Source organism: Macrobrachium rosenbergii, chromosome 7, assembly GCF_040412425.1.
Source record: "Macrobrachium rosenbergii isolate ZJJX-2024 chromosome 7, ASM4041242v1, whole genome shotgun sequence".
NCBI lineage: Eukaryota > Metazoa > Arthropoda > Malacostraca > Decapoda > Palaemonidae > Macrobrachium > Macrobrachium rosenbergii.
Window position 1 is genome coordinate 67,440,013 of NC_089747.1, and position 13,662 is coordinate 67,453,674.

Consider the following 13,662-nt stretch of genomic DNA (forward strand, 5'->3'; position numbering starts at 1 on the left):
GATTGCTCAGCTGGACTAACTGCTCTCTGATCGATAATGGAGTCCGTCTGGATCTTAACAATGGCTAGGTCCTGTATCATCTTAACCTTGCCATGCTCCTTGATGATGGCTCCCTTCCTTAGTTGTACGAGTGAGTTCACAATTTAACTCACTGCCAACCACCATACAATCCATTTGCTGAAATAATGTTATCAAGCAGTAAAAATCTTATCAACTACATTTGTTTACCATTGCACTTGCCATTACCTTCTTCTCAAATTATACCTTGGGGTCATTGAAGATTCTATTTTATTATCTATCTTATCTTTATTGGACAAATCTTTCAACTGGGTAGACGACCAAGGTTCTGAATGAACTACTTTAATGTGGTTCCAATGTACAATGGATTCTTTCAAGGTAATTTCATGCATTAACTTGAATTTATTCAACTTCAAAACTTCTAAAACTCTATATGGACCTCGAAATTTTGGTGATACTTTAATATTAGGCCCTTCCAGAACATGATTGAGTACATAAACTTGTTGTCCTACCTTTAACGAGGGTACACTGTTAAAAAAACCCGTAGTTTTAATCAGAAATTTTCCGTAAAAATATACGGTTCCCAGCCGTATTTCAGTAAAACGGGCGACCGTACTTTTTACCCTACAATGTTTATTGACTTTTACGGGTGAGTTACAGTAATATCATTCCTATAAGGCCAACCACCTGAAATTACGGAGCACTTCCGTATTTTGAGGTATAGTCCCTATCATAATGGTTCATATAACTTAAATGTTTTCTGACAGAATTATGTTAAATGTTAAGACTAAGCCTATATGAAACATTAAAAGCTTCAATTTTTCTTCTTAATCATTAAAAGTACAATATTGTAGAAGTTATTAGTTTTATTATTATCGCATTGGCATCTGTCTATATGAAGTTGCCATCCGCTTCCATCCCACGTAACTACAAATTTATTAGTTTATTACTATTATAATAATATACTTGTACATTTACCATTCCAATCTTACGTTTTATGAAACAGGCAAGATATAAAAAGTTCCACTGTATATTCAAAGGACCAAAACCATCATCTATACTACAATTATCCCGATCAGATACGCACTTCGCAATGCTAGTGTTTTCATGTCGCCTATCAGCTGGCGCCAAAACACTTCAAGTTCAAAGTTAGTTCATAAACAACGGATGATCTCTGCTATCCAGCAAGAAGTCTTGTGATTCCACATTACGAAGATTGAAGAGTGAACAGCATCAGGTGAGTTTTAAGACTTTAGGTGTATGCTTTTGTATTTAGTAAGATAAAACTTTACTATAATTGCGGCTTATGTATGAAGACTGCCTCCGTGATGACGACTCGCGGAACCAGTTAGGTTTTCCCGCATTTGTACTGTACATCCTGTATGTTTAGATGGCAATAAATAATCCAGGACTAGAAAGTACAGTTACTGTACATTGTTTAGCGAAGCTATGTGGTAAACTTATGATAAACATCCCGTTAGCTATTAGCATAGCTTGTTAACCTAGACCATATATAGCCTAACCCAGACTGGGTGAAAATAGCAGCCTGTCGGAGGCGACAGCCTAACTGTATGGGCACATAGCAAGTATATAATTGTGTTATGTAACTTGTGAACTTTTGTCACCTGAATAATCATTAGGTAATTCTTTACAAAAGGTCCGCATCAATATTTGGTGTTTAACCTTACTAAAATAATACAAAACCTCTTAATATGTAAAGTAACTTAACACAACCACTAACCTAACCTAGGGCGCTGTGCCCTACCTAGGCCCTAGCAGGGGGGCTTCGCCCCTCTGCGACCCCCCTTAAGGGCACAACCCAACACATCAAACAAACACCAAATATTGATGGGGCCTTTTGTAAAGAATTACGAAATCATTATTAGACAGTATCCTAAATTAGACCAAGAGCCAGTGATGTGATGTCTTCCTTGCTTTAACATTGTACTTTTGGCTGCTATTTTATAGAGGGCTGGTGGACCATGTAGGCTACTAAAGGTTTCTATTTTAAATAAGTAAATCAAATAGCCTAAGAGTGATACCTATAAACAACACTCTGGGTTAGACAAAGTAACAAACTGACAAGGATGATACATGCTAACTTTTATATAGCCTGTACATTTAGGTGAGAATAATTAATCATAAGGTAGAACTATATAGTAGCTCCGCGTAACCGGTGACGACACAACTTGACGTTTTCTATAGTTTTTTGGCTGCTAATTACGAATTTACTGTCCATTATTGGCACTCCAGCCTAATTAACCTGTAATTAGCCCCTGAAGTTCATCCAACAAGGTAGGTGACCCGATGGGAAACTGGGGTTATGGGTGGGGTATAGCCCCCTGACAGGTGATATGCTCCCCCCCAACCAACAAGCTAGGTGACCCGATGGGAATGCGGGGTTCTGGGTGGGGTATACCCCCAGAAGGGTGTTAGATGGCTATGTAACGGCTCCCTGGCTTGAAGTTCATCCAACAAGGTAGGGGACCCGATGGGAAAGTGGGGTTACGGGTGGTGGGGTATACCCCCAGGGCAGGTGATCTGCTCCCCAACCAACAAGCTAGGGGACCTGATGGGAATGTGGGGTTCTGGGTGAGGTACACCCCTGGGAGGGTGGTAGTTGGCTATGTAACGGCTCCCCCACTTGTTTCTGCCCTACAGTTCAGGGTACCCCTAGGGAAAGCGGGGTTACTGGGTGGGGTACACGGTGGAGGATGAGAAACCAGTCAAAATTTACAATTTTTGGCACCACAGGCATATGAAACTACGAAATAAACAGAGAACAAACAAGAACATTAAGTGAGCCGACACAAAGACAACCCCAGTATTACTGTTGCCGCCCCAAGCACTTATAGGGGAGCCATCTGTTCATGTTTCCGCCTCTCACTGAGGAAATTCCGAGATTGGGGAGCTAACCCCCCCCAACCCCTAACTAACCAATCACATTGTGATGTTAGCCCCTTGCTGAGGAAAACCCCCAAAACTTTACTGCTTAAAACGCTAACATGACTACCCATTAGGGGGGACTTTCCCACACTTCCGGGGGTACACATATGTGTCCTGCGCAAGACAGAGGACCCTTACAGCCCCCACAGACGGCCCAAATCACTTCCGACGACTGCAATGAACTGTTAGTGTGTTTTCCTCATGCATTGCACGGACACCGTTAACTGAACTGATAAGGAGACAAACACAAAGTTTATTTTACACTAATAACTTATGTACCCGGACTGCGCTTGCTGTCACTTGGTGCAACACAGTCATCCCCCCAGACAAGTAATGAACATGCTGCAGACGAGTTTCAGCGCTCCCTACCTACTGTCGTTCACAAAGAAATGCCTTTCCCAACCCAGTACTAAACTCGGCAAAGTCTATTTGTGCCCCAAAAACCAGTTTCCCCAAACTCATTATCCGCACCCCAACTCAGTTTCTTTACTTCCCCCCAAAAGCCACATATGCATATACCCCCCCCAAGCCAGTACTGAACCCGGCGAAAGTGTATTTGTGCCCCCAAAAAACAGTTTCTCCAAACTAGGTTTTCATAAGTCCCCCCGCCCGCGGCTGCACTCACTGCCACTTGTTGCAACACAAATATCCACCCCAAGCCAGTACTGAATGTGACGCAGGGAAATTTCAATGCCCCCTCCACTTTTCACACCCCAACTCCGTACCTTTGCTTCACGCCCAAACTGCAGTTTTACCCCAAAATAAGGTTTTTCCCCACATACTTTAAACAGTAACCCCAGTACTGAACGGACCGTAAGTTATTCTGTACCCCAGAAAATTTTCTCCCCAACACGGTTTTTCACACCCTGGGTTGCTTTCATTGCCCTCTGTCACAGCCTACAGCAAGCCTTTTCAGCCCAACCGGTCCTGTTAACGCCGCCTAAGTTTCCCTCCCCACCCCAAGTTCCTCACCCATTCCCTCCCCAACAAGTATTGCGCTAAAACCCCTACAATTCACCCCCTATAACCTACCAAACCCCTACCTTCTACCCATGCCTATCCAACATAAAATCAGCAATTTGCGTGTTTAACTTCAGTGCAATGGCTGAATCCGTTCTGTCGACTTAATTACTTATGAGCCGTTAACCCGGCACAGCTTACCACTAACCTGCGGTAACTGCTATGTCAGGTACTGTAATTTTTCCACTTACTACTTGGGCAACTACAAGCGGTTGATTAAGCTGCGCCAGGACCACGGCCTCCTCAAGACCCAGTGCTTTTACCTTCGTGCCCCTGTTTTTGCCTTGGGAACTTGCTTTTTCTGCACTTTTAGGTGTCCTGGTACCAGTGTTGGGTTTTGTTTGCTCACGGTTGTTTTTTGCCCCATTTCCATTGCTTGGCAGCATTCCTTCCCAACCCCACCCCACCCCTGTGGTTTTCTCAGTTACCCCCATTTGGGGTACGTGAGGCATTTCCTCCCCCTCCGCCCCTGTTGCTCCCCGCACAGCCGCTCCCTCGTTTCTGCCCATGGCTCCCACTTGTTCTTGCGCACCTGTAACATAAACATTTCCACTTCGCAACATTCTTGTTCCCCACCCATTTCCAACCCCGTGTTCCCACACTTCTCCCTTACTTTTGAGTTAACGTAGGGGGCAAATGACACTTGACCGCCAATAAGGAAACCCAACTCAGCTTCCAGGAGGTCTAAAAGTGCAGGAAAAGCAAGTTCCCAAGGTAAAAACAGGCGCGGAACTACCCTATAGAATTACCAATCATAATTTCTTCTTTTATTTGCATTAGACTTAAACAGACTTAAAAAGGACTTAGTGCAAAAATAGTATTCTAGACTTTGTAAAGGCTATATTCCGGTTAAGTCTTATGTAGCCTATACCCTTGAGTGGTATTAACATAGCATAGGTAGTAGAATAAAATTCTAGACTTTAAGGCTACATTCCAGTTAAGTCTTATGTAGCCTATACGCTTGAGTGGTATTAACCTAGCATAGGTAGTAGAATAACAAGGTAAAGTGGCAGTCCCTTTTTTAAAGGAATACCCTGATATTAGCTTAAAATCAGCTTGGCTGAGTATCAAACAAAATAGTCATGGCTATTTAAAGAGAAAACCATTTTGCAGGAGGGTTATAAGTTAAGAGAGAACTTAACAAGATCTTTTATGACCAGCTTAATGTGGATTATATTAGAAGTATATTAGCCTATGCCAGCTAAAACTATAGCTTGGGTTAAATAAATTGGTTCATAGACTAGCCTAAACGGTATAATTTACTTCACTTGTTCCAGTTACTCTGATATGCTTTGTGACCCTTTATTTTGTTTTTTTCTCATTTATTCTACAAGGAATTTTGCCTGTATTACTATGGTGGTAACTACACATGGATCACGGCGTTCTCTGAAACAGTGTGTTTGTCCTAAGTGTGGCAGGAAGTGCCAGCTAGACCTCAGCCCAAAATCATGGAGATGTGAAAGATGTACTGTACTTTGTGCCTGCCCCCAAGAAAGCTTGTGGTCAACCTTGTTACCTTCTTCAATCTTTGTTTAAGGGAACCTGGTTTTCTCAGTCTGATCTGGATATTGTTTTTAGTGTGCTCTTGGCAGTTCCTTGAAGTAGTTCACTGAAGAGTCTAGCACAGAAAGCAGCCTTGAATGAATCCCTATGTTATCAGTTCACCTCCTGTGATCCACAGTAGACATTCCTCTTTCCTCTTAGAATTATGTTCTTTCTGTGCATCCCACTATTTCTTTATTGCCAGCATTACAATGTTGCTCAAAATTTAGGTGCCAGTACCGGTATTTATTTTGGCTGTAGTGATCCACAGTAGCTATTCCCCTTGCTTCCTAGAGTTATGCTCTCTTGTGCATCCCAGTATTTCTTTATTGCCAGTAGTACAGTACTGCTTAAAACTTAGCTATCAGTATTAATTTTGGCTAGTGATCCACAGTAACTATACATCCTACCAGTATCAATATACTACGGTATATGTATAATTATTTTTACCAACTAATGCTTCCTCTTTTTATCTGCAAGTTAACCGTATACATACTAGGAGCTTCAATTCATTCCAGAGATGTATAACTGCAGTATTTGTAATGACTCTCTGCCATCATTTGTTTCATATTTCAATCACTATAGGCTACACAGAAATGAGATTAGTATGTGTATTCCATGCCCACTTGAAGGCTGTGAGCAAAATTTTTTAAAATACTCCACGTTCATGAGCCACATTCATAGATTTCATAGAAATATTGCTAACCGAGCCAAAATTGCAAAGTATGATGCTGAAAACTGTCATTTGAAGTGTGGAGTAGTACTTTGTGAATCACGTTCTTCATCTGTCCCTGATTTTCTTCGTCATTTGAGCTGTCATATTAGAGAAGGCACTAGTATATCATGTCCTTTTAAAAATTGTGATTCAACATTCTCAAAAAAACAAGCTTTTCCTCTCATATAGCGAGGAAGCATGGAGCTTCAAGCAGCAGTAGACTTATCTCTGATTCGTATATAATAGAGTCAGAGGAAAGCGAATCAGATTTACACTTAGAGCTCATCTTGAATGATAATACTGATCCAGTGGATATCAATACAGAATATGATACCTGTAATGTGCACGAACATGCAAACTTCAGAGAAGGGTTTCTAAAGAATTTAGGACTGTTTTATCTAAAACTCCAGAGTAAATGTTTTGTACCCGCATCCACAGTTCAACTCATAGTTGAAGAATTAACAGAAATCAGTGTCCTGGAAAAGAGTCATATTTCATGGACACTAAAAAACAAACTAAGTAGCTTCAGTATTGATAGAAATATTTTCCATGAAATCGACAGCATCATATTGAATGATAATTTGTTTAGAGATGCTCACAGCGATGTGTTTCGGACTGATTATAGTCGTAAAGTTTTCTATAAAAAGCATTTTGCGTATGTTGCTCCAGTTCAGATGAATTTGGGTCTTAACAAATATGGCAAAAACCGTACATTCCAGTATGTGCCAGTAAAGGAAACACTTAAATGTTTGTTGAATGAAAAATCTGTTCAGGCAAACTTCAAAAACACCAATTCATATGGTACTGAACTTGAGGACTTCTGTGATGGCTCTGCTTATAAATCACATTCATTGTTTTCCTCTGACCACAAAGCCTTGTCTATCATTCTGTACCAAGATTCATTTGAAGTAGTTAACCCATTAGGCTCCGGTAAGAAAATACACAAAGTCCTTGGGGTCTATATGATACTTGGTAATCTGCATCCATCATGTCGGTCTGCTGTTGATCACATTCAACTTGTACTTCTATGTACTGAAAGTGATCTTAAGGAATTTGGTCAGGAATCCATATTTGGTGCCTTGGTGGCAGACTTAAAAGATATTGAGAAAATGGAATTAAAATCAATGGAAACAGTGTGAAAGGAACACTTTTTTTCCATTGTTGGGGACAATTTAGGTTCCCATGGAATTGGAGGTTTTACTGAGAACTTTAGTAACTCTGCATATTTTTGTCGCTATTGCCTCATAACAAGGGAAGAGTTTTTAAGGTGTCCATGGCAAGCTGGAAATGTCAGAACACCCGAGTCTTACGACAGAGATGCTGGTTCAGATGATGGTGAATGCCATGGCATTAAGTTTAATTCCATTTTTAATGACCTTACATATTACCATGTATGTCAACCAGGATTACCTCCTTGTCTTGGCCATGATTTATTCGAAGGTGTGGTTAGTTATGACCTGTCACTTTACCTGAATCGTATGGTAAAAATAAAGAAATGGTTTTCTTATGAGCTACTGAACTCTCGCATTACTAATTTTCAGTTACATGGTACAGATGTTGCTAATAAACCATGTAAAGTTAACATGAATTCACAAACACTTGGAGGCCATGCTGTTCAGAACTGGTATTTGTTACGCTTCTTGCCATTTTTGTGGGCGATCTTATTCAGAACTATGAAGATGAGTTGTGGAAACTTTGCTTGCAACTCCGAGAAATTGTGAACTATATTTGTGCTCCAACAATATCTCTGGCACAAGTAGCATATTTAAAAATACTCATAAATGAGTATCTTGAAAACCGATTTACACTGTTTCCAGATGTACTTCTGAAGCCAAAACACCATTATCTTGTTCATTACCCTGAGCTTATTTTAAAGTTTGGACCACTTATAAGGTTGTGGGCAATGCGCTTTGAAGCAAAACATTCATATTTCAAAAGATGCATTCATGCTGCACAAAATTATATCAATGTAACCTTGACTATGGCAGAGAGACACCAAATGCTGCAAGCAATGTATTCATCCGGTACTCGGTTCCCTGGAGTTTATGAGATGGCCAAAGGTCTCCCCTTTTACTGTGACTCTTATTCTGACAATATACAGAGGGCAGTCAAGTCATTAAATTTCAGTGGCAGAAGTACCTCTGTGTCTGACATAATCACTGTTAGAGGTATTGCATATAAAAGAGGTGATTATGTAGTTGTGGACACCTCAGATTTTGGTTATTCATGTTTTGCAATAATCACTATGATTCTGTTACACAAAGGCAGTTTAGTTTATTTTCTTGTGCAGATGGTAGACACTGTTTATGAATACAATTTTGGACTGTATGAAGTGAAAGAAAAAATTAGTCAAATCAAATGTATTAACATTAATGATCTTAAAGACCTTTGGCCATTGCATGCATACAATATAGGTCGAAAGAAATACATAGCAATTAAACACCAGACTTTGACAGTAGATTGAATGTATATGTTCAGCATTTTCCAAAGTATTTTTTTTTATTTGACTTCATACTCCACCATCCAGTTCTGCATACCAAGCTTTCATCAGATTTTTAGTTTGCTTATTTCATATTTACCCACCAGACCCCAATAACAATCTCTTACTGTACTCTTTTCCGCCATTCTTTCCTAACTAACCAGAATGAACTGGGAGGAAGAACTGACAGGGAGTGTTCGCCATCATCTCTCAGGCCTCTGTGAAGAAAAGGTTAGTTTGATAGACAAAGTGCATTTTTTCAGTTCATGAAAACCTCTGGATAGAAATAAATGTGTATGTTGTAGCTAAACCTACATACTACCGTAATAAAAACAGTTTTTGTTCTAATGTGTGAATATTGCTTGCCATTATTTAGCAACAATTAATTTAGTTTAGAAATTTCTTAAAAAGCACAATTATCATTGTAAGTGGAAAGCCATCATATTAAATTCAAATTTCTTCATAAGTATCAGTAACAAAATAGCTTTTCTGCCAGTACAGGTGGAAATTTACTGAAGCAACTAAGTTTAAAATGGATAGCATTAAGTTCTTTTTTATCTATAGGTTCAACAAGTTGTGACCCATTTAATAGAAGTAACTGGTGTGGAGAGTATGGAAGACACCAGTCTTGTGACAGAAGCTGACCTAACAGAGATTTTAAAACCTCTCCAGTCAAGAAAACTTATAGCAGGGTGGAAGCCCAAGGGATCTGGTGGGTTCTGCTTTATAATTGTATTTTTTTCTGGTTCCTTATTTTATCATGGGTGTCTTTTTCAAAAAATTTGGGTATTTTGGTGTCTATAGCTTTCAATATATAAACTGTAGGCTTTTCTGCCTACTACCTTCCTTTCCTTGCTTGGTTATTTGTATGGCTTCTGTTTCTCCTCACAGCTTGGTTAATCTCAGCACTCCACCAGAACTTATATGTTTGTTACTGATTCTTCTTTACAGAAGGAGTTTCTACCTCACCACTAACGCAGCCACCTCAGAGAGTACCCATGCTGGTACTGGATGATATTCCAGGCCCAGTACAGTCAGAGTGGGCGTATGACTTCACCATACCATGGGAAAATGCACCACCAGAGCTGCGCAGAGCTTTGAAGAGTGAGGTGCCACCAACTCCTTCATTAAGGAGACGATTGGTGCAAATAGTGGTTGAAGCCGCCACAAAAAAAAACTCAACGAAGATAAGTAAGAGACAAATGTCGGTGATTAGCAAAAAATAACCGATGAATATCCAAAGTCTTTTCTTGACACTTTCTCTGGTGAAATAGTTGGAACGGGTCATGATTCTCTCCTAAAGCAACTCCTATGTAGATATGAGAATATAAGGAGACATGCCAGTACTCCAACACAGGAAAAAAAAGAAGTCCCAAAAGATTCCAAAAGGGATAGCTACGGTTGCCTGAATCCTACACCGTTGTTACCCGAAGAAGAAACGGAAGAAAATTTGGAAGAAATCAGACAGGAATTAGCACGTAAAGTTCAGCTGCCACCGACAGCTGAACTCGAGTCATTACTTAACAGGACATATTATGCCCAGAGAAGGGCTATTAATGATAAGTTGCCACTGCATGAATTACAAGCTAAGTGGCCTTTTCTGTTTAAAGAAGTTGGCATGGAATTGCACTTCAGAAATTTATTAGGGATTCCAATGAAGGAAACTCTGCAAAAGATGATTAGCCTTAGAGGGCCTAAATTTCTTAAATTCTTCGAAGAAAAATATCTGTCCAATAAGAAAATTGCAGATGCACTTGCTGAATTAAACACTGTGCGCAGTGTAGTCGATAATGATCGGCCCATTTTAGCAACAGTCATGTATGTGCTCTGCCACATTTTCGGAGAGGATCCAAATTTCCTCTTCAGACACGTGACTGTGGCTGGAGAAGTCAGTAGCTTGGTGTTACCAGCAACACCATGCTTCATAGCAGTTGGTAAGCTGTATTTCTGGAAGAATCAAAAGTTTTAAAGTAGTTGTTGTTTATGTAAACAATGTGATAGCTTTTTTATTAACAATTGTAGGTCCTAGGCCTGCTTGAAGTTTGCAAAATTGGGGAAGGTTTATGTTCCATCTAAATCATTAAATGATATAATTATTAAATACTGCTGTATATATATAAGTGGGATTGCATGTGACTCTAAATCAGATCATTCCTATTCCCTTAATACATTATAATAAGGTTTCTTAACACTGCATGCTTATGCTCTGAAACTTTTAATTTGAAACCACCTTTATACTTGATTTTATTTCAAACTTCATACGTTTCTTCGTTGTTTGTGATGCTCCATGTGATCCTCTTTCTAATTCCACATCTCGACTTTTCATGCTATTGTTCCTAATATACTATTTTCAGAACTGTCTTTATTTACACACTGTTACTACCTTTAAACTTCTCTGCTCCTATTTCCATTCTATATAACTCAAAATTTTTGCCTCTCATGGTATGTATGTACTATTGTATGAGTGTAATGTGCAATGATTTGTACTTGAATTCTGCAACTTCCTCAGGGACCTTATTATTTGTTAATCTGCATTCTAATACATGATGTATCCATACACTGTCTTGTGTGGTAAAATCCATAATTTTTTTATGTATTATCAGGAAACTCTTCCTACCAATTGTTAGTGTTTGGCTTTCTAGTTGTCACCCACTGTCAAAATAATTTTTTTTCTGGGCAGTTTCTGCAATAAACAGTGCTTCACTTAAATATTGTACAGTATATAGATTGGCATTTGCCTCTGTTTTCTCAAACAATTCAAGCTCTCTATTCCCACCACACATGCTATAACAAAATTCTGTTGCTACAGTATTTCACAAAGGCTTAATTTTCAGGAACACCGGTGCTCCAGGCTAACCAATTCATGGTTGCAGTTGATGGAAGAGTCATCAACTCCGACTTGACTTCACTCGTTGCTGCAATGTCCATGGTTTTTGCGGCCTACTACATATTTGGTATTCATTACCCATCAGAAGCTTCAGTCACACTGGAATTCATGCAGAGGTAAGCTGTTGTAATAAGTTAATTGATTTTTTTTAATTTGAGCATATTAGGCAAGTACAACATTAAAAGTTTTTTTCTTTAGGTGTAAGTGGTTTTTGGCATAATTCCTTTAATAGGTGTGGCCCGTACATGCAGGAGATGCAAGTGAGATGAAAATATTGATTAATCTGGCCAAAATCACTATCTCTGACCACCTGACTTGTACAGGCCTATTGCTGTAAATGGTTTAAAAAGATACCACAGAAAAAAACTAGAAAGGTAGATGAACCACACTGTGGTAGTGAAAAAGTTTTGCATTCAAGAACTAAATTTCTCCAGATTATTCTTTCTTCCTAAGTAAACTATCTCAATACTGAGGATAGCAATGAGCATAAAAACACCATAGCTGAATTTATATTGGGATGTTACGCCAAAAAATCACAGAAACGAGTCGTAAAAAAACATTAAAAATGTATCGTTAAGTAGGAGCGCCCGTTGTACCGAAAAGAATCATCAAGTCCAGACCATTCCTACTTCATTCTTCAGAAAACATGTACAGATAAAACATGTACTAGTAATAAGAACAATGTAGGATTGTTCTGGACTTGATGATCTGGCAATATGGTTTTATGACGCCTTTTTTGGCTTCTTTTTGGTAGGCTGTCACACCTACTTAACGATATGTTTTTTTTGTTTTGTATGACTTGAATGTTAGCATTTGGTTAATAATGTTTGCTAAGAATATTGATATGCTTTAATTGTAAGGAACTGGACTTTTTCACATAGCTACCGATGTTACTGTCTTTGCACTTAATTTCTGCCTGTACCATATTTCATAAAACTATTCCAACAGAAAAGAAAAAGTTTATCACCAAGTAAACATTTCTCTGAGCAGCTCTGCGAAGTTGCTCAAAATAAGCTTGCTCATTGAGCAAAATTGTCTGTGTAAAAGTACCAGTTAGATCATCAGTATAATGTTTTGGCACATACAGTGAAACGTTTCAGACCCTGCACTATTTTTTGACAGTAGAGTGGATTACCCAAAGGGACTGGGTAATGTAACAATGTTAGTGTGGAGTATCTGTCACGTCAGTAGGGAGGCTTCACCTTACTCTACCACCCCTACTCTCTCTTTTCGCTCTTCAGGCTACTCTGACCCTTTTATCTGTCACTATCAAGTACAAATATACCAGTAATGAATGCATCAATTATATAAAATTAATATAGGCTATAACGCATGTTTCAATGCATAGAGATTTAAACGGTTTTGAAGCGAGAGCACCTAAGTAATTTAGATTTAAATGTCCATGTACTGTACTTTGTAATGTGTGGTGGTCAGCAGTCGATTTACAGTATTTTTACCATCATGCTCATATTCTTGTAATTTTTACAGGTGTTTCTTCAAAATAAACCCGGAAAAAGGGACAAAAAATACCAGAACGAAGAAAAAAGTGGCACATACCCATCCAAGAATACTAAAGTTCATTGCAGAGTTTTCTGCATTTGAGCTTATGGAATAAGGAGTGAAAAAGCTTTCTCTCTCTTCTCCATCATCACTGCCAAGCTGGCTATATTTCTTTGCCACCTGTATAGTAATAATTAAATGAAAGATTTTGTGCTGAAAAAAAAAAACAAATCAGTTTTTCAAGAATAAAGTTTTTGAAAGTTAATCTTCTCATTGTTTTCTCCAATTGGATACATGACCTGCGCGAGGAATTTTATGTTAGTATTTATAATTGTAAATTTGCACAGAAATATTAGAAAATTCATGTATAAATCCCAAAAAATTACTGCACACCCGATGTCAAGTAAATTTACATAAATATTTTACATGTGTAGAATTTGTTACCGATTTTAGTTTTTATCTTTTGATATTGTATGAGATGTAATTATAATTTCACAAAATAAATTTATTAGAAAAAACATATATATAACTAGGTAAAATTTACAATTATCTTAT

General features: G+C 38.6%; 1 protein-coding gene across 3 annotated transcripts; it reads left to right on the forward strand.

The window, feature by feature from the left end:
- Window positions 1–1,095: 1,095 nt before the first annotated feature.
- Window positions 1,096–13,372, forward strand: LOC136840372 (uncharacterized). Of its 3 annotated transcripts, XM_067107055.1 has the most exons (5): window positions 1,096–1,255; window positions 8,885–8,951; window positions 9,285–9,432; window positions 11,555–11,723; window positions 13,096–13,372. In XM_067107055.1, the coding sequence occupies exons 2-5, from the start codon at window positions 8,886–8,888 to the stop codon at window positions 13,220–13,222; spliced, it is 510 nt and encodes a 169-aa protein (XP_066963156.1). In that variant the 5' UTR covers window positions 1,096–1,255; window position 8,885; the 3' UTR covers window positions 13,223–13,372. The 3 variants fall into 3 exon arrangements, with proteins under 3 accessions (XP_066963156.1, XP_066963157.1, XP_066963155.1); XM_067107056.1 differs by lacking the exons at window positions 11,555–11,723; window positions 13,096–13,372 and adding an exon at window positions 9,672–9,961 and having other exon boundaries at window positions 1,117–1,255; XM_067107054.1 differs by lacking the exons at window positions 1,096–1,255; window positions 8,885–8,951; window positions 9,285–9,432 and adding an exon at window positions 9,918–10,654.
- Window positions 13,373–13,662: the final 290 nt, after the last annotated feature.

Excerpts from the sequence above, each read along its gene's own strand:
- LOC136840372 (XM_067107054.1), top strand. The coding sequence starts at position 10,339 with ATGGAATTGCACTTCAGAAATTTATTAGGGATTCCAATGAAGGAAACT. Across the intron at positions 10,655-11,554 it reads ACCATGCTTCATAGCAGTTG|GAACACCGGTGCTCCAGGCT; the intron begins GTAAGCTGTATT and ends CTTAATTTTCAG. Across the intron at positions 11,724-13,095 it reads ACACTGGAATTCATGCAGAG|GTGTTTCTTCAAAATAAACC; the intron begins GTAAGCTGTTGT and ends TAATTTTTACAG.